The sequence below is a fragment of the Oncorhynchus clarkii genome, chromosome 19 (genome assembly GCF_045791955.1).
Source record: "Oncorhynchus clarkii lewisi isolate Uvic-CL-2024 chromosome 19, UVic_Ocla_1.0, whole genome shotgun sequence".
Taxonomy (NCBI): domain Eukaryota; kingdom Metazoa; phylum Chordata; class Actinopteri; order Salmoniformes; family Salmonidae; genus Oncorhynchus; species Oncorhynchus clarkii.
Window position 1 is genome coordinate 2741333 of NC_092165.1, and position 24511 is coordinate 2765843.

General features: G+C 49.2%; 1 protein-coding gene across 5 annotated transcripts in view; it reads right to left on the reverse strand.

Annotated features, from left to right (window-relative positions):
* The window catches only part of LOC139374585 (non-SMC condensin I complex, subunit G), a 47857-nt gene that overhangs the window by 3707 nt on the left and 19639 nt on the right, over window positions 1-24511 (reverse strand). For all 5 annotated transcript variants that reach the window (XM_071115598.1, XM_071115601.1, XM_071115599.1 and 2 more), the window contains exons 9-17: window positions 22804-22944; window positions 22545-22668; window positions 22352-22438; window positions 17009-17197; window positions 16237-16347; window positions 14788-14907; window positions 4933-5160; window positions 4493-4674; window positions 156-318 (exon numbers count right to left, since the gene is read on the reverse strand). In XM_071115598.1, the coding sequence (XP_070971699.1) occupies window positions 156-318; window positions 4493-4674; window positions 4933-5160; window positions 14788-14907; window positions 16237-16347; window positions 17009-17197; window positions 22352-22438; window positions 22545-22668; window positions 22804-22944 (1345 nt within the window). The remainder of the gene's footprint in view (window positions 1-155; window positions 319-4492; window positions 4675-4932; window positions 5161-14787; window positions 14908-16236; window positions 16348-17008; window positions 17198-22351; window positions 22439-22544; window positions 22669-22803; window positions 22945-24511) is intronic.

Below are 24511 nucleotides of genomic sequence, written 5' to 3' on the forward strand. Positions count from 1 at the left end.
ACCTGTGTGTTAGAGGTCTGTATATCTATGGACCCCCCCATCACTATTATATAGAGGTTATATTAAATATTACCTGTGTGTTAGAGGTCTGTATATCTATGGACCCCCCCCCCATCACTGTTGTATAGATGTTATCAGGTTATATTAAATATTACCTGTGTGTCTCCAGGCTTTATGAGAGAGCTGGGCCGTGTCAGCTCCACCAGCAGCTCTGCTACGTTGGTGACGTCCACCTCGGCCAATGGAGACGTAGCCGGAGCATTCAGCAGGGTCTGGAGGGTGGGCAGGAAGCACTCCTCCACACACTCCTGGTGGGCCCTGAACACACACACACACACACAGTCAGTAAACACACTGCTGGTGGGCAGGAAGCACTCCTCCACACACTCCTGGTGGGCCCTGAACACACACAGTCAGTAAACACACTGCTGGTGGGCCCTGAACACACAGTCAGTAAACACACTGCTGGTGGGCCCTGAACACACAGTCAGTAAACACACTGCTGGTGGGCCCTGAACACACAGTCAGTAAACACACTCCTGGTGGGCCCTGAACACAGTCAGTAAACACACTCCTGGTGGGCCCTGAACACACACACAGTCAGTAAACACACTCCTGGTGGGCCCTGAACACACACACAGTCAGTAAACACACTCCTGGTGGGCCCTGAACACACACACACACAGTCAGTAAACACACTCCTGGTGGGCCCTGAACACACACAGTCAGTAAACACACTGCTGGTGGGCCCTGAACACACAGTCAGTAAACACACTGCTGGTGGGCCCTGAACACACAGTCAGTAAACACACTGCTGGTGGGCCCTGAACACACAGTCAGTAAACACACTGCTGGTGGGCCCTGAACACACAGTCAGTACACACGTAAATATGGAATCATGTAGTAACCAAAACGGTGTTAAACAAATCAAAATATATTTTATATTTGAGATTCTTCAACGTAGCCACCCTTTGCCTTGACAGCTAATCAGTTGTGTTGTGACAAGATAGGGGGGTTATACAGAAGATAGCCCTATTTGGTAAAAGACCAAGTCCATATTATGGCAAGAACAGCTCAAATAAGTAAAGAGAAATGACAGTCCATCATTACTTTAAGACATGAAGGTCAGTCAAACAGGAAGTTCAGTCGCAACAACCATCAAGCGCTGTGATGAAACTGTCTCTCATGAGGCCACAGGAAAGGAAGACCCAGAGACCCTCTGACCCTCTGCTGCAGAGGATAAATTCATTAGTTACCAGCCTTAGATTGCAGCCCAAATAAATGCTTCACAGAGTTCAAGTACCAGACACATCTCAACACCAACTGTTCAGAGGAGACTGTGTGGATCAGACCTTCATGGTTGAATTGCTGCAAAGAAACCACTACTAAAGGACACCAATAATAAGAAGAGACTTGCTTGGGCCAAGAAATACGAGCAATGGACATTAGACCGGTGGAAATCTGTCCTTTGGTCTGATGAGTCCAAATCTGCGATGTTTGTGAGACACAGAGTAGGTAAACGGATGACCTCTGCCTGTGTGGTTCCCACCGCGAAGCATGGAGGAGGAGGTGTGATGATGTGGGGGTGCTTTGCCTGTGACACTGTCAATTATATATTTAGAATTCAAGGCAGACTTCTGGTTTGCGCTTAATGGGACTATCCTGTTTTGAAACAGGACAATGACCCAACACACCTCCAGGCTGTGTAAGGGCCATTTGACCAAGGAGAGTGATGGAGTGCTGCATCAGATGACCCGGCCTCCACAATCACCCGACCTCAACCCAATTGAGATGGTTTGGGATGAGTTGGACGGCAGAGTGAAGGAAAAACAGCCAACAAGTGCTCAGCATATGTGGGAACTCCTTCAAGACTGTTGGAAAAGCATTCCAGGTGAAGCTGGTTGAGAGAATGCCAAGCGGGTGCAAAGCTCTCATCAAGGCAAAGCGTGGCTATTTTGAAGAATGTAAAATATATTTTTATTTGTTTAACACTTTTTTGGTTACTACATGATTCCATATGTGTTATTTCATAGTGTTGATGTCTTCAATATTATTCTACAATGTAGAAAACAGTAAAAATAAATAAATTAAAACCCTGGAATGACTAGATGTCCAAACGTTTGACTGGTGCTGTATATACAGATTATCTAGGGGTCAGTGTATCTAGGGGTCAGAGTATCTAGGGGTCAGAGTATCTAGGGGTCAGAGTATCTAGGGGTCAGAGTATCCAGGGGTCAGAGTATCTAGGGGTCAGAGTATATCCCCAGAGTATCTAGGGGTCAGATTATCTAGGGGTCAGAGTATCTAGGGGTCAGAGTATATCCCCAGAGTATCTAGGGGTCAGATTATCTAGGGGTCAGAGTATCTAGGGGTCAGAGTATCTAGGGGTCAGAGTATCCAGGGGTCAGAGTATCTAGGGGTCAGAGTATATCCCCAGAGTATCTAGGGGTCAGATTATCTAGGGGTCAGAGTATCTAGGGGTCAGAGTATATCCCCAGAGTATCTAGGGGTCAGATTATCTAGGGGTCAGAGTATCTAGGGGTCAGTGTATCTAGGGGTCAGAGTATCCAGGGGTCAGAGTATCTAGGGGTCAGAGTATATCCCCAGAGTATCTAGGGGTCAGATTATCTAGGGGTCAGAGTATCTAGGGGTCAGAGTATATCCCCAGAGTATCTAGGGGTCAGATTATCTAGGGGTCAGAGTATCTAGGGGTCAGTGTATCTAGGGGTCAGAGTATCTAGGGGTCAGAGTATCTAGGGGTCAGTGTATCTAGGGGTCAGAGTATCTAGGGGTCAGAGTATCTAGGGGTCAGAGTATCTAGGGGTCAGAGTATATCCCCAGAGTATCTAGGGGTCAGATTATCTAGGGGTCAGAGTATCTAGGGGTCAGAGTATCTAGGGGTCAGAGTATCTAGGGGTCAGAGTATCCAGGGGTCAGAGTATCTAGGGGTCAGAGTATATCCCCAGAGTATCTAGGGGTCAGATTATCTAGGGGTCAGAGTATCTAGGGGTCAGAGTATATCCCCAGAGTATCTAGGGGTCAGATTATCTAGGGGTCAGAGTATCTAGGGGTCAGTGTATCTAGGGGTCAGAGTATCCAGGGGTCAGAGTATCTAGGGGTCAGAGTATATCCCCAGAGTATCTAGGGGTCAGATTATCTAGGGGTCAGAGTATCTAGGGGTCAGAGTATATCCCCAGAGTATCTAGGGGTCAGATTATCTAGGGGTCAGAGTATCTAGGGGTCAGTGTATCTAGGGGTCAGAGTATCTAGGGGTCAGAGTATCTAGGGGTCAGTGTATCTAGGGGTCAGAGTATCTAGGGGTCAGAGTATCTAGGGGTCAGAGTATCTAGGGGTCAGTGTATCTAGGGGTCAGAGTATATCCCCAGAGTATCTAGGGGTCAGAGTATCTAGGGGTCAGAGTATCTAGGGGTCAGAGTATATCCCCAGAGTATCTAGGGGTCAGAGTATCTAGGGGTCAGAGTATATCCCCAGAGTATCTAGGGGTCAGAGTATCTAGGGGTCAGAGTATCTAGGGGTCAGAGTATATCCCCAGAGTATCTAGGGGTCAGAGTATCTAGGGGTCAGAGTATATCCACAGAGTATCTAGGGGTCAGAGTATCTAGGGGTCAGAGTATCTAGGGGTCAGAGTATCTAGGGGTCAGAGTATCTAGGGGTCAGAGTATCTAGGGGTCAGAGTATCTAGGGGTCAGAGTATATCCTCAGTGTATCTAGGGGTCAGAGTATCTAGGGGTCAGAGTATCTAGGGGTCAGAGTATCTAGGGGTCAGAGTATCTAGGGGTCAGAGTATCTAGGGGTCAGAGTATCTAGGGGTCAGTGTATCTAGGGGTCAGAGTATCTAGGGGTCAGAGTATCTAGGGGTCAGAGTATCTAGGGGTCAGTATCTAGGGGTCAGAGTATCTAGGGGTCAGAGTATCTAGGGGTCAGAGTATCTAGGGGTCAGAGTATCTAGGGGTCAGAGTATATCCTCAGAGTATCTAGGGGTCAGAGTATCTAGGGGTCAGAGTATCTCCCCAGAGTATCTAGGGGTCAGAGTATCTAGGGGTCAGAGTATCTAGGGGTCAGAGTATCTAGGGGTCAGAGTATCTCCCCAGAGTATCTAGGGGTCAGAGTATCTAGGGGTCAGAGTATCTCCCCAGAGTATCCAGGGGTCAGAGTATCTAGGGGTCAGAGTATATCCTCAGAGTATCTAGGGGTCAGAGTATCTAGGGGTCAGAGTATCTAGGGGTCAGAGTATCTAGGGGTCAGAGTATCTAGGGGTCAGAGTATCTAGGGGTCAGAGTATCTAGGGGTCAGAGTATATCCTCAGTGTATCTAGGGGTCAGAGTATCTAGGGGTCAGAGTATCTCCCCAGAGTATCTAGGGGTCAGAGTATATCCCCAGAGTATCTAGGGGTCAGAGTATATCCCCAGAGTATCTAGGGGTCAGAGTATATCCCCAGAGTATCTAGGGGTCAGAGTAGGGTGTGTCGTACCTGCTCTCCCGGGCGTACAGCTGGAAGAACACTCCGAGGCAGTGGCGTAGTCTGGTGTCGTCCTCGGTGACGGGGTTGTACCATAGCAACACCAATCGGGAGAGGAGCTTGGCACTGGAGATCCGGCCGGAATACATCAGTTTGGCCAGACCCTCCGCTGTCTCGGTACGCAGCTCAGATACCTGTACACACACAGAATCATAAACACACACACACACCGAATCATAAACACACACACACACCGAATCATAAACACACACACACACCGAATCATAAACACACACAAACACACACCGAATCATAGTCACACACAACGAATCATAAACACACACACACCCAATCACAAACACACACACACCCAATCACAAACACACACACACACCGAATCACAAATACACACACACCGCATAATAAATACACACACACTTCCTAACACACACCTCGCTGTCCAGGAAGTCGGACAGCATCATCAGGATGGACTGAGCGGTGCTGCTCCCCTCCTCCGGCTCCTCCCCCTCCCCCTGGTCTTCCTGGTTGGCTGGCGAATGGGAGGTCTGGGGGGCGGCGCTGGGGCGTTCAGACAGCAGTGTGAAGCCGTAGAGCAGCAGCAGGTCGATGACTGACCTCAGAGCGCTGATACGGATCTTAGCCTCATCTAGCTGGGCTATCTACAGAGACAGAGAGGGTCTATACTTCATCTAGCTGGGCGATCTACAGAGAGACAGAGAGGGTCAATACCTCATTTAGCTGGGCTATCTACAGAGACAGAGGGCGATACTGACCTCATCTAGCTGGGCTATCTACAGAGACAGATACTGACCTCATCTAGCTGGGCTATCTACAGAGACCAAGGGCGATACTGACCTCATCTAGCTGGGCTATCTAAAGAGACAGAGGACGATACTAACCTCATCTAGCTGGGCTATCTACAGACACCGATACTGACCTCATCTAGCTGGGCTATCTACAGACACTGATACCTACCTCATCTAGCTGGGCTATCTACAGACACCGATACCTACCTCATCTAGCTGGGCTATCTACAGATACCGAGACCGATACTGACCTCATCTAGCTTGGCTATCTACAGAGACAGAGAACGATACTGACCTCATCTAGCTTGGCTATCTACAGAGACAGAGAACGATACTGACCTCATCTAGCTGGGCTATCTACAGAGAGACAGAGAGGGTCAATACCTTATCTAGCTGGGCTATCTACAGAGAGACAGAGAGGGTCTATACCTCATCTAGCTGGGCTACAGAGACCGAGGGTGATACTGACCTCATCTAGCTGGGCTATCTACAGAGGGCGATACTGACCTCATCTAGCTGGGCTATCTACAGAGGGCGATACTGACCTCATCTAGCTGGGCTATCTACAGAGGGCGATACTGACCTCATCTAGCTGGGCTATCTACAGAGACAGATACTGACCTCATCTAGCTGGGCTATCTACAGAGACCAAGGGCGATACTGACCTCATCTAGCTGGGCTATCTACAGAGAGACAGAGGGTGACCTCATCTAGCTGGGCTATCTACAGAGACAGAGGGTGATACTGACCTCATCTAGCTGGGCTATCTACAGAGACAGAGGGTGATACTGACCTCATCTAGCTGGGCTATTTACAGAGACAGAGGCCGATACTGACCTCATCTAGCTGGGCTATCTACAGAGACAGAGAATGATACTGACCTCATCTAGCTGGGCTATCTACAGAGACAGAGGGTGACCTCATCTAGCTGGGCTATCTACAGAGACAGAGGGCGACCTCATCTAGCTGGGCTATCTACAGAGACAGAGACCGATACTGACCTCATCTAGCTGGGCTATCTAAAGAGACAGAGAACGATACTGACCTCATCTAGCTGGGCTATCTACAGAGACAGAGGGCGACCTCATCTAGCTGGGCTATCTACAGAGACAGAGGGCGACCTCATCTAGCTGGGCTATCTACAGAGAGACAGAGAGGGTCTATACCTCATCTAGCTGGGCTATCTACAGAGAGACAGAGAGGGTCTATACCTCATCTAGCTGGGCTATCTACAGAGGGCGATACTGACCTCATCTAGCTGGGCTATCTACAGAGGGCGATACTGACCTCATCTAGCTGGGCTATCTACAGACACCGATACTGACCTCATCTAGCTGGGCTATCTACAGACACCGATACCTACCTCATCTAGCTGGGCTATCTACAGAGAGAGATGGTGATACTGACCTCATCTAGCTGGGCTATCTACAGAGACAGAGGGTGATACTGACCTCATCTAGCTGGGCTATTTACAGAGACAGAGACCGATACTGACCTCATCTAGCTGGGCTATCTACAGAGACAGAGAACGATACTGACCTCATCTAGCTGGGCTATCTACAGAGACAGAGGGTGACCTCATCTAGCTGGGCTATCTACAGAGACAGAGGGCGACCTCATCTAGCTGGGCTATCTACAGAGACAGAGACCGATACTGACCTCATCTAGCTGGGCTATCTACAGAGACAGAGGGTGATACTGACCTCATCTAGCTGGGCTATCTACAGAGAGACAGAGGGTGACCTCATCTAGCTGGGCTATCTACAGAGACAGAGGGTGACCTCAGCTAGCTGGGCTATCTACAGAGACAGAGGGCGACCTCATCTAGCTGGGCTATCTACAGAGACAGAGGGTGACCTCATCTAGCTGGGCTATCTACAGAGACAGAGGGTGATACTGACCTCACCTAGCTTGGCTATCTACAGAGACACAGGGTGACCTCATCTAGCTGGGCTATCTACAGAGAGACAGAGGGTGACCTCATCTAGCTGGGCTATCTACAGAGACAGAGGGTGACCTCATCTAGCTGGGCTATCTACAGAGAGACAGAGGGTGACCTCATCTAGCTGGGCTATCTACAGAGACAGAGGGTGATACTGACCTCATCTAGCTGGACTATCTACAGAGACAGAACGATACTGACCTCATCTAGCTGGGCTATCTACAGAGACAGAGGGCGACCTCATCTAGCTGGGCTATCTACAGAGACAGAGGGTGATACTGACCTCATCTAGCTGGGCTATCTACAGAGAGACAGAGACCGATACTGACCTCATCTAGCTGGGCTATCTACAGAGACAGAGGGCGACCTCATCTAGCTGGGCTATCTACAGAGACAGAGGGTGACCTCATCTAGCTGGGCTATTTACAGAGACAGAGGGTGACCTCAGCTAGCTGGGCTATCTACAGACACCAATGCTGACCTCATCTAGCTGGGCTATCTACAGAGACAGAGGGTGACCTCATCTAGCTGGGCTATCTACAGAGACAGAGGGTGACCTCATATAGCTGGGCTATCTACAGAGACAGAGGGTGTCCTCATCTAGCTGGGCTATCTACAGAGGGCGATACTGACCTCATCTAGCTGGGCTATCTACAGAGGGCGATACTGACCTCATCTAGCTGGGCTATCTACAGAGACAGATACTGACCTCATCTAGCTGGGCTATCTACAGAGACCAAGGGCGATACTGACCTCATCTAGCTGGGCTATCTACAGAGACAGAGGGTGACCTCATCTAGCTGGGCTATCTACAGAGACAGAGGGTGATACTGACCTCATCTAGCTGGGCTATCTACAGAGACAGAGGGTGATACTGACCTCATCTAGCTGGGCTATTTACAGAGACAGAGGCCGATACTGACCTCATCTAGCTGGGCTATCTACAGAGACAGAGAATGATACTGACCTCATCTAGCTGGGCTATCTACAGAGACAGAGGGTGACCTCATCTAGCTGGGCTATCTACAGAGACAGAGGGCGACCTCATCTAGCTGGGCTATCTACAGAGACAGAGACCGATACTGACCTCATCTAGCTGGGCTATCTAAAGAGACAGAGAACGATACTGACCTCATCTAGCTGGGCTATCTACAGAGACAGAGGGTGACCTCATCTAGCTGGGCTATCTACAGAGACAGAGGGTGATACTGACCTCATCTAGCTGGGCTATCTACAGAGACAGAGGGTGATACTGACCTCATCTAGCTGGGCTATTTACAGAGACAGAGGCCGATACTGACCTCATCTAGCTGGGCTATCTACAGAGACAGAGAATGATACTGACCTCATCTAGCTGGGCTATCTACAGAGACAGAGGGTGACCTCATCTAGCTGGGCTATCTACAGAGACAGAGGGCGACCTCATCTAGCTGGGCTATCTACAGAGGGCGATACTGACCTCATCTAGCTGGGCTATCTACAGAGGGCGATACTGACCTCATCTAGCTGGGCTATCTACAGAGGGCGATACTGACCTCATCTAGCTGGGCTATCTACAGAGGGCGATACTGACCTCATCTAGCTGGGCTATCTACAGAGACAGATACTGACCTCATCTAGCTGGGCTATCTACAGAGACCAAGGGCGATACTGACCTCATCTAGCTGGGCTATCTAAAGAGACAGAGGGCGATACTAACCTCATCTAGCTGGACTATCTACAGAGAACGATACTGACCTCATCTAGCTGGGCTATCTACAGACACCGATACTGACCTCATCTAGCTGGGCTATCTACAGACACCGATACCTACCTCATCTAGCTGGGCTATCTACAGAGAGAGATGGTGATACTGACCTCATCTAGCTGGGCTATCTACAGAGAGACAGAGGGTGACCTCATCTAGCTGGGCTATCTACAGACACCGATACTGACCTCATCTAGCTGGGCTATCTACAGACACCGATACCTACCTCATCTAGCTGGGCTATCTACAGAGAGAGATGGTGATACTGACCTCATCTAGCTGGGCTATCTACAGAGACAGAGGGTGATACTGACCTCATCTAGCTGGGCTATTTACAGAGACAGAGACCGATACTGACCTCATCTAGCTGGGCTATCTACAGAGACAGAGAACGATACTGACCTCATCTAGCTGGGCTATCTACAGAGACAGAGGGTGACCTCATCTAGCTGGGCTATCTACAGAGACAGAGGGCGACCTCATCTAGCTGGGCTATCTACAGAGACAGAGACCGATACTGACCTCATCTAGCTGGGCTATCTACAGAGACAGAGGGTGATACTGACCTCATCTAGCTGGGCTATCTACAGAGAGACAGAGGGTGACCTCATCTAGCTGGGCTATCTACAGAGACAGAGGGTGACCTCAGCTAGCTGGGCTATCTACAGAGACAGAGGGCGACCTCATCTAGCTGGGCTATCTACAGAGACAGAGGGTGACCTCATCTAGCTGGGCTATCTACAGAGACAGAGGGTGATACTGACCTCACCTAGCTTGGCTATCTACAGAGACACAGGGTGACCTCATCTAGCTGGGCTATCTACAGAGAGACAGAGGGTGACCTCATCTAGCTGGGCTATCTACAGAGACAGAGGGTGACCTCATCTAGCTGGGCTATCTACAGAGAGACAGAGGGTGACCTCATCTAGCTGGGCTATCTACAGAGACAGAGGGTGATACTGACCTCATCTAGCTGGACTATCTACAGAGACAGAACGATACTGACCTCATCTAGCTGGGCTATCTACAGAGACAGAGGGCGACCTCATCTAGCTGGGCTATCTACAGAGACAGAGGGTGATACTGACCTCATCTAGCTGGGCTATCTACAGAGAGACAGAGACCGATACTGACCTCATCTAGCTGGGCTATCTACAGAGACAGAGGGCGACCTCATCTAGCTGGGCTATCTACAGAGACAGAGGGTGACCTCATCTAGCTGGGCTATTTACAGAGACAGAGGGTGACCTCAGCTAGCTGGGCTATCTACAGACACCAATGCTGACCTCATCTAGCTGGGCTATCTACAGAGACAGAGGGTGACCTCATCTAGCTGGGCTATCTACAGAGACAGAGGGTGACCTCATATAGCTGGGCTATCTACAGAGACAGAGGGTGTCCTCATCTAGCTGGGCTATCTACAGAGGGCGATACTGACCTCATCTAGCTGGGCTATCTACAGAGGGCGATACTGACCTCATCTAGCTGGGCTATCTACAGAGACAGATACTGACCTCATCTAGCTGGGCTATCTACAGAGACCAAGGGCGATACTGACCTCATCTAGCTGGGCTATCTACAGAGACAGAGGGTGACCTCATCTAGCTGGGCTATCTACAGAGACAGAGGGTGATACTGACCTCATCTAGCTGGGCTATCTACAGAGACAGAGGGTGATACTGACCTCATCTAGCTGGGCTATTTACAGAGACAGAGGCCGATACTGACCTCATCTAGCTGGGCTATCTACAGAGACAGAGAATGATACTGACCTCATCTAGCTGGGCTATCTACAGAGACAGAGGGTGACCTCATCTAGCTGGGCTATCTACAGAGACAGAGGGCGACCTCATCTAGCTGGGCTATCTACAGAGACAGAGACCGATACTGACCTCATCTAGCTGGGCTATCTAAAGAGACAGAGAACGATACTGACCTCATCTAGCTGGGCTATCTACAGAGACAGAGGGTGACCTCATCTAGCTGGGCTATCTACAGAGACAGAGGGTGATACTGACCTCATCTAGCTGGGCTATCTACAGAGACAGAGGGTGATACTGACCTCATCTAGCTGGGCTATTTACAGAGACAGAGGCCGATACTGACCTCATCTAGCTGGGCTATCTACAGAGACAGAGAATGATACTGACCTCATCTAGCTGGGCTATCTACAGAGACAGAGGGTGACCTCATCTAGCTGGGCTATCTACAGAGACAGAGGGCGACCTCATCTAGCTGGGCTATCTACAGAGACAGAGACCGATACTGACCTCATCTAGCTGGGCTATCTAAAGAGACAGAGAACGATACTGACCTCATCTAGCTGGGCTATCTACAGAGACAGAGGGCGACCTCATCTAGCTGGGCTATCTACAGAGACAGAGGGCGACCTCATCTAGCTGGGCTATCTACAGAGACAGAGGGCGACCTCATCTAGCTGGGCTATCTACAGAGACAGAGGGCGACCTCATCTAGCTGGGCTATCTACAGAGACCGAGGGTGATACTGACCTCATCTAGCTGGGCTATCTACAGAGGGCGATACTGACCTCATCTAGCTGGGCTATCTACAGAGGGCGATACTGACCTCATCTAGCTGGGCTATCTACAGAGACAGATACTGACCTCATCTAGCTGGGCTATCTACAGAGACCAAGGGCGATACTGACCTCATCTAGCTGGGCTATCTAAAGAGACAGAGGGCGATACTAACCTCATCTAGCTGGACTATCTACAGAGAACGATACTGACCTCATCTAGCTGGGCTATCTACAGACACCGATACTGACCTCATCTAGCTGGGCTATCTACAGACACCGATACCTACCTCATCTAGCTGGGCTATCTACAGAGAGAGATGGTGATACTGACCTCATCTAGCTGGGCTATCTACAGAGAGACAGAGGGTGACCTCATCTAGCTGGGCTATCTACAGAGACAGAGGGTGATACTGACCTCATCTAGCTGGGCTATCTACAGAGACAGAGGGTGATACTGACCTCATCTAGCTGGGCTATTTACAGAGACAGAGACCGATACTGACCTCATCTAGCTGGGCTATCTACAGAGACAGAGAACGATACTGACCTCATCTAGCTGGGCTATCTACAGAGACAGAGGGTGACCTCATCTAGCTGGGCTATCTACAGAGACAGAGGGCGACCTCATCTAGCTGGGCTATCTACAGAGACAGAGACCGATACTGACCTCATCTAGCTGGGCTATCTACAGAGACAGAGGGTGATACTGACCTCATCTAGCTGGGCTATCTACAGAAAGACAGAGGGTGACCTCATCTAGCTGGGCTATCTACAGAGACAGAGGGTGACCTCAGCTAGCTGGGCTATCTACAGAGACAGAGGGTGACCTCATCTAGCTGGGCTATCTACAGAGACAGAGGGCGACCTCATCTAGCTGGGCTATCTACAGAGACAGAGGGTGACCTCATCTAGCTGGGCTATCTACAGAGACAGAGGGTGATACTGACCTCACCTAGCTTGGCTATCTACAGAGACACAGGGTGACCTCATCTAGCTGGGCTATCTACAGAGAGACAGAGGGTGACCTCATCTAGCTGGGCTATCTACAGAGACAGAGGGTGACCTCATCTAGCTGGGCTATCTATAGAGACAGAGGGTGACCTCATCTAGCTGGGCTATCTACAGAGAGACAGAGGGTGACCTCATCTAGCTGGGCTATCTACAGAGACAGAGGGTGATACTGACCTCATCTAGCTTGGCTATCTACAGAGACAGAGAACGATACTGACCTCATCTAGCTGGGCTATCTACAGAGAGACAGAGGGTGACCTCATCTAGCTGGGCTATCTACAGAGACAGAGGGTGATACTGACCTCATCTAGCTGGACTATCTACAGAGACAGAACGATACTGACCTCATCTAGCTGGGCTATCTACAGAGACAGAGGGCGACCTCATCTAGCTGGGCTATCTACAGAGACAGAGGGTGATACTGACCTCATCTAGCTGGGCTATCTACAGAGAGACAGAGACCGATACTGACCTCATCTAGCTGGGCTATCTACAGAGACAGAGGGCGACCTCATCTAGCTGGGCTATCTACAGAGACAGAGGGTGACCTCATCTAGCTGGGCTATTTACAGAGACAGAGGGTGACCTCAGCTAGCTGGGCTATCTACAGACACCAATGCTGACCTCATCTAGCTGGGCTTTCTACAGAGACAGAGGGTGACCTCATCTAGCTGGGCTATCTACAGAGACAGAGGGTGACCTCATATAGCTGGGCTATCTACAGAGACAGAGGGTGTCCTCATCTAGCTGGGCTATCTACAGACACCAATGCTGACCTCATCTAGCTGGGCTATCTACAGACACCGATACTGACCTCATCTAGCTGGGCTATCTACAGAGACAGAGGGCGACCTCATCTAGCTGGGCTATCTACAGAGACAGAACGTGATACTGACCTCACCTAGCTGGGCTATCTACAGAGACAGAGGGCGACCTCATCTAGCTGGGCTATCTACAGAGACAGAGGGTGACCTCATCTAGCTGGGCTATCTACAGAGACAGAGGGTGACCTCATCTAGCTGGGCTATCTACAGAGACAGAGGGCGACCTCATCTAGCTGGGCTATCTACAGAGACAGAGGGCGACCTCATCTAGCTGGGCTATCTACAGAGACAGAGGGTGACCTCATCTAGCTGGGCTATCTACAGAGACAGAGGGTGACCTCATCTAGCTGGGCTATCTACAGAGACAGAGGGTGACCTCATCTAGCTGGGCTATCTACAGAGACAGAGGGTGACCTCATCTAGCTGGGCTATCTACAGAGACAGAGGGTGACCTCATCTAGCTGGGCTATCTACAGAGACAGAGGGTGACCTCATCTAGCTGGGCTATCTACAGACACCGATACTGACCTCATCTAGCTGGGCTATCTACAGAGACAGAGGGTGACCTCATCTAGCTGGGCTATCTACAGAGACAGAGGGTGACCTCATCTAGCTGGGCTATCTACAGAGACAGAGGGTGACCTCATCTAGCTGGGCTATCTACAGAGAGACAGAGGGTGACCTCATCTAGCTGGGCTATCTACAGAGAGACAGAGGGTGACCTCATCTAGCTGGGCTATCTACAGAGACAGAGGGTGACCTCATCTAGCTGGGCTATCTACAGAGACAGAGGGTGACCTCATCTAGCTGGGCTATCTACAGAGACAGAGGGTGACCTCATCTAGCTGGGCTATCTACAGAGACAGAGGGTGACCTCACCTAGCTGGGCTATCTACAGAGACAGAGGGTGACCTCATCTAGCTGGGCTATCTACAGAGACAGAGGGTGACCTCATCTAGCTGGGCTATCTACAGAGACAGAGGGTGTCCTCATCTAGCTGGGCTATCTACAGAGACAGAGGGTGACCTCATCTAGCTGGGCTATCTACAGAGACAGAGGGTGACCTCATCTAGCTGGGCTATCTACAGAGACAGAGGGTGACCTCATCTAGCTGGGCTATCTACAGAGACAGAGGGTGACCTCATCTAGCTGGGCTATCTACAGAGACAGAGGGTGACCTCATCTAGCTGGGCTATCTACAGAGACAGAGGGTGACCTCATCTAGCTGGGCTATCTACAGAGACAGAGGGTGACCTCATCTAGCTGGGCTATCTACAGAGACAGAGGGTGACCTCATCTAGCTGGGCTATCTACAGAGACAGAGGGTGACCTCATCTAGCTGGGCTATCTACAGAGACAGAGGGTGACCTCATCTAGCTGGGCTATCTACAGAGACAGAGGGTGATTATTGTGGTACCTGCAGCAGCAGCACCAGATGTGTGTTGACCAGGTCTTTGCTGTGCAGAGCACACGTCCCCAAACACACGACTGCCATGTTCCTCACCGCTGGCTGGGCGTTGGATATACTGGGCAGGATCTGACAGGAGGGAGAGGGAGTAGGGAGGGAGGGGGGAGGGAGGGAGGGGAGAGGGAGGGGAGAGGGAGGGAGAGAGGGAGGAGGGAGGGGAGAGGGAGGGGAGAGGGAGGGAGAGAGGGAGGGGAGAGGGAGGGAGAGAGGGAGGGGAGAGGGAGGGAGAGAGGGAGGGGGGAGGAAGGGAGGGGGGAGGAAGGGGGAGAGGGAGGGAGGGGGGAGAGAGGGAGGGAGGGGGGGGGAGTAGGGAGGGATGAGAAGAGGGAGGGGGGAAGAGGGAGGGAGAGGGAAGGGGGAGAGAGGGGGGAGGAAGGGAGAGAGGGAGGGGAGAGGGAGGGGAGAGGGAGGGAGAGAGGGAGGGGGGAGGGAGAGAGGGAGGGAGGGAGGGGGGAGGGAGGGGGGAGGAAGGGGGAGGGAGGGGGAGAGAGGGGGGAGGGGGGAGGAAGGGAGGGAGGGGGGAGAGAGGGAGGGAGGGGGGAGAGAGGGAGGGAGGGGGGGGGAGTAGGGAGGGATGAGAAGAGGGAGGGGGGAAGAGGGAGGGGGGGAGAGGGAGGGGGGAGGGAGGAGAGGGAAGGAGGGAGGGAGGGAGGAAGGGAGTGAGGGGGGAGGGGGATGAGAGGGGGGAGAGGGAGTAGAGGGAGGGAGGGGTAGAGGGAGGGAGGGAGGGAGGGAGGGAGGGAGGGAGGGAGGGAGGGAGGGAGGGAGGGAGGGAGGGAGGGAGGGAGGGAGGGAGGGAGGGAGGGAGGGAGGGAGGGAGGGAGGGAGGGAGGGAGGGAGGGATACGTTAGATTAGACAGTATAGTACCAGAGAGGAGAGGATAGCTGACATGATGGATCCTATACGTTAGATTAGACAGTATAGTACCAGAGAGGATAGCTGACATGATGGATCCTATATGTTAGATTAGACAGTATAGTACCAGAGAGGAGAGGATAGCTGACATGATGGATCCTATACGTTAGATTAGACAGTATAGTACCAGAGAGGAGAGGATAGCTGACATGGTGGATCCTATACGTTAGATTAGACAGTATAGTACCAGAGAGGAGAGGATAGCTGACATGGTGGATCCTATACGGTAGATTAGACAGTATAGTACCAGAGAGGAGAGGATAGCTGACATGGTGGATCCTATACGTTAGATTAGACAGTATAGTACCAGAGAGGAGAGGATAGCTGACATGGTGGATCCTATACGTTAGATTAGACAGTATAGTACCAGAGAGGAGAGGATAGCTGACATGATGGATCCTATACGTTAGATTAGACAGTATAGTACCAGAGAGGATAGCTGACATGGTGGATCCTATATGTTAGATTAGACAGTATAGTACCAGAGAGGAGAGGATAGCTGACATGGTGGGACCGATCCTCATCTTGATGTTCATCTGTTTCAGCAGCTCAACACACATGGTCAGACAGCGCAGGAGAGTCTCTGGGTCCGTCTGACAGAGAGAACACAACACAGCATTTATTTATGGAGACAATAACGTGTCTGTACCTTCTCCATGTCTCTGTCTCCTTGTCGTCCTGCTGTGTGATTCTATGGTGTGTGTGTCTGTGGTGTGTGTGATTCCGTGGTGTGTGTGTGTGTGTGTGATTCCATGGTGTGTGTGTCTGTGGTGTGTGTGATTCCGTGGTGTGTGTGTGTGTGTGTGTGTGTGTGTGTGTGTGATTCCGTGGTGTATGTGTGTGTGATTCCGTGGTGTGTGTGTGTGTGTGTGTGTGTGTGTGTGTGATTCCGTGGTGTGTGTGTGTGCGTGTGATTCCATGGTGTGTGTGTCTGTGGTGTGTGTGAGTCCATGGTGTGTGTGTCTGTGGTGTGTGTGATTCTGTGGTTGGTGTGTGTGATTCTGTGGTGTGTGTGATTCCGTGGTGTGTGTGTGTGTGTGTGTGTGTGTGTGTGATTCCGTGGTGTGTGTGTGTGTGTGTGTGTGTGTGTGTGTGTGTGTGTGATTCTGTGGTGTGTGTGTGTGTGTGTCTGTACCTTCTCCATGCGTGTCTCCGTCTCCTTGTCGTCCTGCTGTGATTCTGTGGTGTGTGTCTGTGTGTGTGTGATTCCGTGGTGTGTGATTCCGTGGTGTGTGTATGTGTGTGTGTCTGTACCTTCTCCATGCGTGTCTCTGTCTCCTTGTCCTCCTGCTGTGTGTTCTCCTCCTGCAGGATGTTGTTCCTCAGGTTCTCCAGGTCAGTTATAGAGTCCTTCAGCTCCGCTGCTCTGTTGAACTCCTGGTTACTGATACACTCCTCTAAAGCCTGTTTAGCTTCTAGGATACCAACTTTCATCTCCGCTAGCTGGAAGGAGAGAGAGAGGAGAGGGGAGAGAGAGAGGAGACAGAGAGGAGACAGAGAGAGACAGAGAGAGGAGAGAGAGACAGAGAGAGACAGAGAGAGAGAGGAGAGAGGAGACAGAGAGAGGAGAGAGAGAGAGACAGAGAGAAGAGAGACAGAGAGAGAGAGAGAGACAGAGAGAGAGAGAGACAGAGAGAGATAGACAGAGAGAGATAGACAGAGAGAGAGAGGAGAGAGAGAGAGAGGAGGGAGAGAGAAACAGACAGAGAGACAGAGAGAGAGAAACAGACAGAGAGAGAGACATAGACAGAGAGAGAGAGAGAGAGACAGAGAGAGATAGACAGAGAGAGATAGACAGAGAGAGATAGACAGAGAGAGAGAGGAGAGAGAGAGAGAGGAGGGAGAGAGAAACAGACGGAGAGAGAGAGAGGAGGGAGAGAGAAACAGACAGAGAGAGACAGAGAGAGAGAAACAGACAGAGAGAGACAGAGAGAGAGAAACAGACAGAGAGAGAGATAGAGGAGAGAGACAGAGAGAGATAGACAGACAGAGAGAGATAGACAGAGAGAGAGGGAGGAGAGAGAGAGAGAGAGAGAGAGAGAGAGAGAGAGAGAGAGAGAGAGAGAGAGAGAGAGAGAGAGAGAGAGAGAGAGAGAGAGAGAGAGAGGAGAGAGGAGAGAGAGAGACAGAGGAGAGAGAGACAGAGAGGAGAGAGAGGGAGGTTACAGATCGTAAAGAGCTTCTGGACATCGGAACAGCGACCACTGACCTCCATTTGGAGTTTATACCTGCCCCACGGAGGTAGAATAGCTCATGATAAGCTGTAGACCATATTATTTACCAAGAGAGTTGAGACCTATATTTTTCATAGCGGACCATTTCCGACCACAAACCGATGCATAGAAACTGCACTCAGCGAGCTGCACAGAGACAAGCAGAGGAAATGCTCCTAGTGGCTGGTGACTGTAATGTAGGAAAACGGAAATCCATTTCACCCCATTTCTACCAGCACTGAAAAAAACGGGTTGCTTCATCAGTATTTAATTTAATTATTTCTGAGAAATGTATCGAGGTCCAGACAGATCACCCGGTCCAGACAGATCACCCGGTCCAGGCAGATCACCCGGTCCAGACAGATCACCCGGTCCAGACAGATCACCCGGTGGTCCAGACACATCACCCGGTGGTCCAGACAGATCACCCGGTGGTCCAGACAGATCACTCGGTGGTCCAGACAGATCACCCGGTGGTCCAGACAGATCACCCGGTGGTCCAGACAGATCACTTGGTGGTCCAGACAGATCACTCGGTCCAGACAGATCACCCGGTGGTCCAGACAGATCACTCGGTCCAGACAGATCACCCGGTGGTCCAGACAGATCACTCTCTGGTCCAGACAGATCACCCGGTGGTCCAGACAGATCACCCGGTGGTCCAGACAGATCACCCGGTGGTCCAGACAGATCACCCGGTGGTCCAGACAGATCACCCGGTGGTCCAGACAGATCACCCGGTGGTCCAGACAGATCACTCGGTCCAGACAGATCACTCGGTGGTCCAGACAGATCACTCGGTGGTCCAGACAGATCACTCGGTGGTCCAGACAGATCACCCGGTCCAGACAGATCACTAGGTGGTCCAGACAGATCACCCGGTGGTCCAGACAGATCACTCGGTGGTCCAGACAGATCACCCGGTCCAGACAGATCACCCGGTCCAGACAGATCACTCGGTGGTCCAGACAGATCACTCGGTGGTCCAGACAGATCTCTCGGTGGTCCAGACAGATCACCCGGTCCAGACAGATTACCCGGTCCAGACAGATCACCCGGTCCAGACAGATCACTCGGTGGTCCAGACAGATCACCCGGTCCAGACAGATCACCCGGTGGTCCAGACAGATCACTCGGTGGTCCAGACAGATCACTCGGTGGTCCAGACAGATCACTCGGTGGTCCAAACAGATCACTCGGTGGTCCAGACAGATCACTCGGTGGTCCAGACAGATCACTCGGTGGTCCAGACAGATCACCCGGTCCAGACAGATCACCCGGTGGTCCAGACAGATCACCCAGTGGTCCAGACAGATCACTCGATCCAGACAGATCACCCGGTGGTCCAGACAGATCACTCGATCCAGACAGATCACCCGGTGGTCCAGACAGATCACCCGGTCCAGACAGATCACCCGGTGGTCCAGACAGATCACTCGATCCAGACAGATCACCCGGTGGTCCAGACAGATCACCCGGTGGTCCAGACAGATCACCCGGTGGTCCAGACAGATCACTCGATCCAGACAGATCACCCGGTGGTCCAGACAGATCACCCGGTGGTCCAGACAGATCACCCAGTGGTCCAGACAGATCACCCGGTCCAGGGCCGAGGTTCCGCCAATTGTGCACCTCCGGTCCAGGGTTTCTGGGATAATGGTGTTGATGTGAGTCATGAACAGCCTTTCAAAGCATTTCATGACTACAGACGTGTGTGCGATGGGTCGGAGGTCATTTAGGCAGGCTACTTTAGAGTTCTTGGGCACAGGGACTATATGGTGATCTGCTTAAAACAAGTTGGCAATACAGACTCGGGATAGGGAAGACACTCTCTCTTACACAGTTGGTCAGCTCGTCCTGGAAATCAGTCTGGCCCCGCGGCCTTGTGAATGTTGAGGGAGAGCTTTGTATGCGTCTCTGTGTGTGGAGTAAAGATGGTCCAGAGTTGTCACATTTAACTCTCTGATAGAAATTTGGTTAAAGTTTCCCTGCATTGAAGTCCCCGGGCTACTAGGAGCACCAACCTCTGGGTGAGCCTTTTCTTGTTGGCTCATTGAATGCCGTCTTAGTGCCTTGTGGATGTATTCCTGCTGTTACTATTGTTCCATTATTGTTTTGTTGGGAAGGGGCCCGAAAGTCAGCATGTTACTCTACATCTGTCGATTACCAAACACCTAATAACATCTGATTACCAAACACCTGACTAATAACATTAGATTACCAAACACCTGACTAATAACATCTGATTACCAAACACCTGACTAATAACATCTGATTACCAAACACCTGACTAATAACATCTGATTACCAAACACCTGACTAATAACATCTGATTACCAAACACCTGACTAATAACATCTGATTACCAAACACCTGACTAATAACATCTGATTACCAAACACCTAATAACATCTGATTACCAAACACCTGACTAATAACATCTGATATCCAAACACCTAATAACATCTGATTACCAAACACCTGACTAATAACATTAGATTACCAAACACCTGACTAATAACATCAGATTACCAAGCACCTGACTAATAACATCTGATTACCAAACACCTAATAACATCTGATTACCAAACACCTAATAACATCTGATTACCAAACACCTGACTAATAACATCAGATTACCAAGCACCTGACTAATAACATCTGATTACCAAACACCTAATAACATCTGATTACCAAACACCTGACTAATAACATTAGATTACCAAACACCTGACTAATAACATCTCATTACCAAACACCTGACTAATAACATCTGATTACCAAGCACCTGACTAATAACATCTGGTGATTACCAAGCACCTGACTAATAACATCTGATTACCAAGCACCTGACTAATAACATCTGATTACCAAGAACCTGACTAATAACATCTGATTACCAAACACCTGACTAATAACATCTGATTACCAAGCACCTGACTAATAACATCTGGTTACCAAACACCTGACTAATAACATCAGATGACCAAACACCTGACTAATAACATCTGATTACCAAGCACCTGACTAATAACATCAGATTACCAAGCACCTGACTAATAACATCTGGTGATTACCAAGCACCTGACTAATAACATCTGATTACCAAGCACCTGACTAATAACATCTGATTACCAAACACCTAATAACATGGATTACCAAACACCTGACTAATAACATCTGATTACCAAACACCTGACTAATAACATCTGATTACCAAACACCTGACTAATAACATCAGATTACCAAGCACCTGACTAATAACATCAGATTACCAAGCACCTGACTAATAACATCAGATTACCAAGCACCTGACTAATAACATCAGATTACCAAGCACCTGACTAATAACATCAGATTACCAAACACCCGACTAATAACATTTGATTGGATTACCAAACACCTGACTAATAACATCTCATTACCAAGCACCTGACTAATAACATCTGATTACCAAACACCTGACTAATAACATCTGATTACCAAACACCTGACTAATAACATCTGATTACCAAACACCTGACTAATAACATCTGATTACCAAACACCTGACTAATAACATCTGATTACCAAACACCTGACTAATAACATCTGGTTACCAAACACCTAATAACATCTGGTTACCAAACACCTAATAACATCTGATTACCAAACACCTGACTAATAACATCTGATTACCAAACACCCGACTAATAACATTTGATATGATTAGTCTCTAGGATACAAACCTTCACATACGCTAACTGGAAGGAGAGAGGGAGAGGTAAAGGAGAGAGGGGTAGAGAAGAGAGAGGGATGGAGAGAGGGATGGAGGATTAGATAGAGAAGAGGTAAAGGAGAGAGAGGGAAGAGGAGAGAGGAAGAGGTATGGATGAGAGGAAGAGGTAGAGGATGGAGAGAGGGATGGAGGATTAGATAGAGAATAGGTAAAGGAGAGAGAGGGAAGAGGTAGAGGAGAGAGAGGTAGAGGATGGAGAGAAAGAAGAGGAGGGATGGAGGATTAGATAGAGAAGAGGTAAAGGAGAGAGGGAAGAGTAGAGAGAGTAAGAGGTAGGGATGAGAGGAAGAGGTAGAGGATGGAGAGAGAGAGTAAGAGGTAGGGATGAGAGGAAGAGGTAGAGGATGGAGAGAGGGATGGAGGATTAGATAGAGAATAAAGGAGAGAGAGGGAGAGGTAGAGGATGGAGAGAGGTAGAGGTAGGGATGAGAGGAAGAGGTAGAGGATGGAGAGAGGGATGGAGGATTAGATAGAGAATAAAGGAGAGAGAGGGAGAGGTAGAGGATGGAGAGAGGTAGAGGTAGGGATGAGAGGAAGAGGTAGAGGATGGAGAGAGGGATGGAGGATTAGATAGAGAATAAAGGAGAGATACAGCAAAGCAAATACCTTAACTTGTTTCCTGCGGTTCTCGTTCTCATCCAGCGGCTGTCTGATGACGATGGGCTCACGCACCTCTGAGATCACCTCCGCCACCTGGCACGCGCACACACACAGGTTAACACTTTCACGACACCTTTATCTATTGTGTGTGTGTGTGTGTGTGTGTGTGTGTGTGTGTGTGTGTGTGTGTGTAACCTACGGTCTGAATGCGTCTGTGGTCGTCAGGTATCAGGGTCAGTAGTTTCTCCGTCAGCAGAGAGACCAGAGAGGGAGGAGTCTGAGGTAGGACAAGCATCTCCTGTAACACAGCCACCACACGCTTCCTATACACACACACACACACACACACACACACACACACACACAGAGTTACATGAACACTTTCCTCACCCATCCCCTCCTCCTCCACCTCTCTCACCCATCCCCACCTCCCATCACCAACACATCCCCCCTCTCACCTTCCTCCCTCTTCATTGGTATCCAGACAGCCAGTGAGGTGGATGAGTTGTTGAGAGATGAACTCTTTAGTCATCACCAGCTCCAGCTGAGCAAAGTCTCCTTTCTGCTCTTCAGACAACACCGGGACACACTTCACATACCTGGTGTTACACAGTAATAACAATTACCATACCCGGTATTACACAGTAATAACAGTTACCATACCCGGTATTACACATTGGTTATGACACTTCATATACCTGGTATTACACATTAATTATAACGCTTCATATACCTGGATTACACCTTAGTTATAACACTTCATATACCCAGTTTTACACATTAGTTATAACACTTCATATACCTGGTATTACACAGTAATAGTTATAACACTTCATATACCCGGTATTACACAGTAATAGTTATAACACTTCATATACCCGGTATTACACAGTAATAGTTATAACACTTCATATACCTGGTAATACACATTAGTTATAACACTTCATATACCTGGTATTACACAGTAATAGTTCTAACACTTCATATACCTGGTATTACACATTAGTTATAACACTTCATATACCTGGTATTACACAGTAATAGTTCTAACACTTCATATACCTGCTATTACACATTAGTTATAACGCTTCATATACCTGGATTACACCTTAGTTATAACACTTCATATACCTGGATTACACCTTAGTTATAACACTTCATATACCTGGTATTACACAGTAATAGTTATAACACTTCATATACCCGGTATTACACATTAGTTATAACACTTCATATACCTGGTATTACACAGTAATAGTTCTAACACTTCATATACCCGGTATTACACATTAGTTATAACACTTCATATACCTGGTATTACACATTAGTTATAACACTTCATATACCTGGTATTACACAGTAATAGTTCTAACACTTCATATACCTGGTATTACACAGTAATAGTTCTAACACTTCATATACCCGGTATTACACATTAGTTATAACACTTCATATACCTGGTATTACACAGTAATAGTTCTAACACTTCATATACCTGGTATTACACATTAGTTATAACACTTCATATACCTGGTATTACACAGTAATAGTTCTAACACTTCATATACCCGGTATTACACATTAGTTATAACACTTCATATACCTGGTATTACACAGTAATAGTTATAACACTTCATATACCTGGTATTACACAGTAATAGTTATAACACTTCATATACCTGGTATTACACAGTAATAATGGTTAACACTTCACACGCAGTGTCATGCCATGAAATCCATTAGGAGTTGGCAAGAGAGCACAAACTGACTGGCACCCAGGCTACCTTGACATATCTACATGTTATACACACACTACATAACCAAAAGGTATGTGGACAACTGCTCATCCAGCATCTCATTCCAAAAGGGTACTGATGTTGGGGGCGATTAGACCTGGCCCTGCAGTAGGCTTTCCAATTCATCCCAAAGGTGTTCGATTGGGTTGAGGTCAGGACTCTGTGCAGTTAAGTTCTTCCACACCGATGTCTACAAACCATGTCTGTATGGACCTCGCTTTGTGCTCGGGGGCATTGTCATGCTGAAATAGGAAACTGTTGCCACCAAGTTGGAAGCACAGAATCATCTAGAATGTCATTGTATGCTGAAGCGTAAAGATTTCCCTTCACTGGAACGAAGAGGCCCGAATCATTAAAAAAAAAACACCCC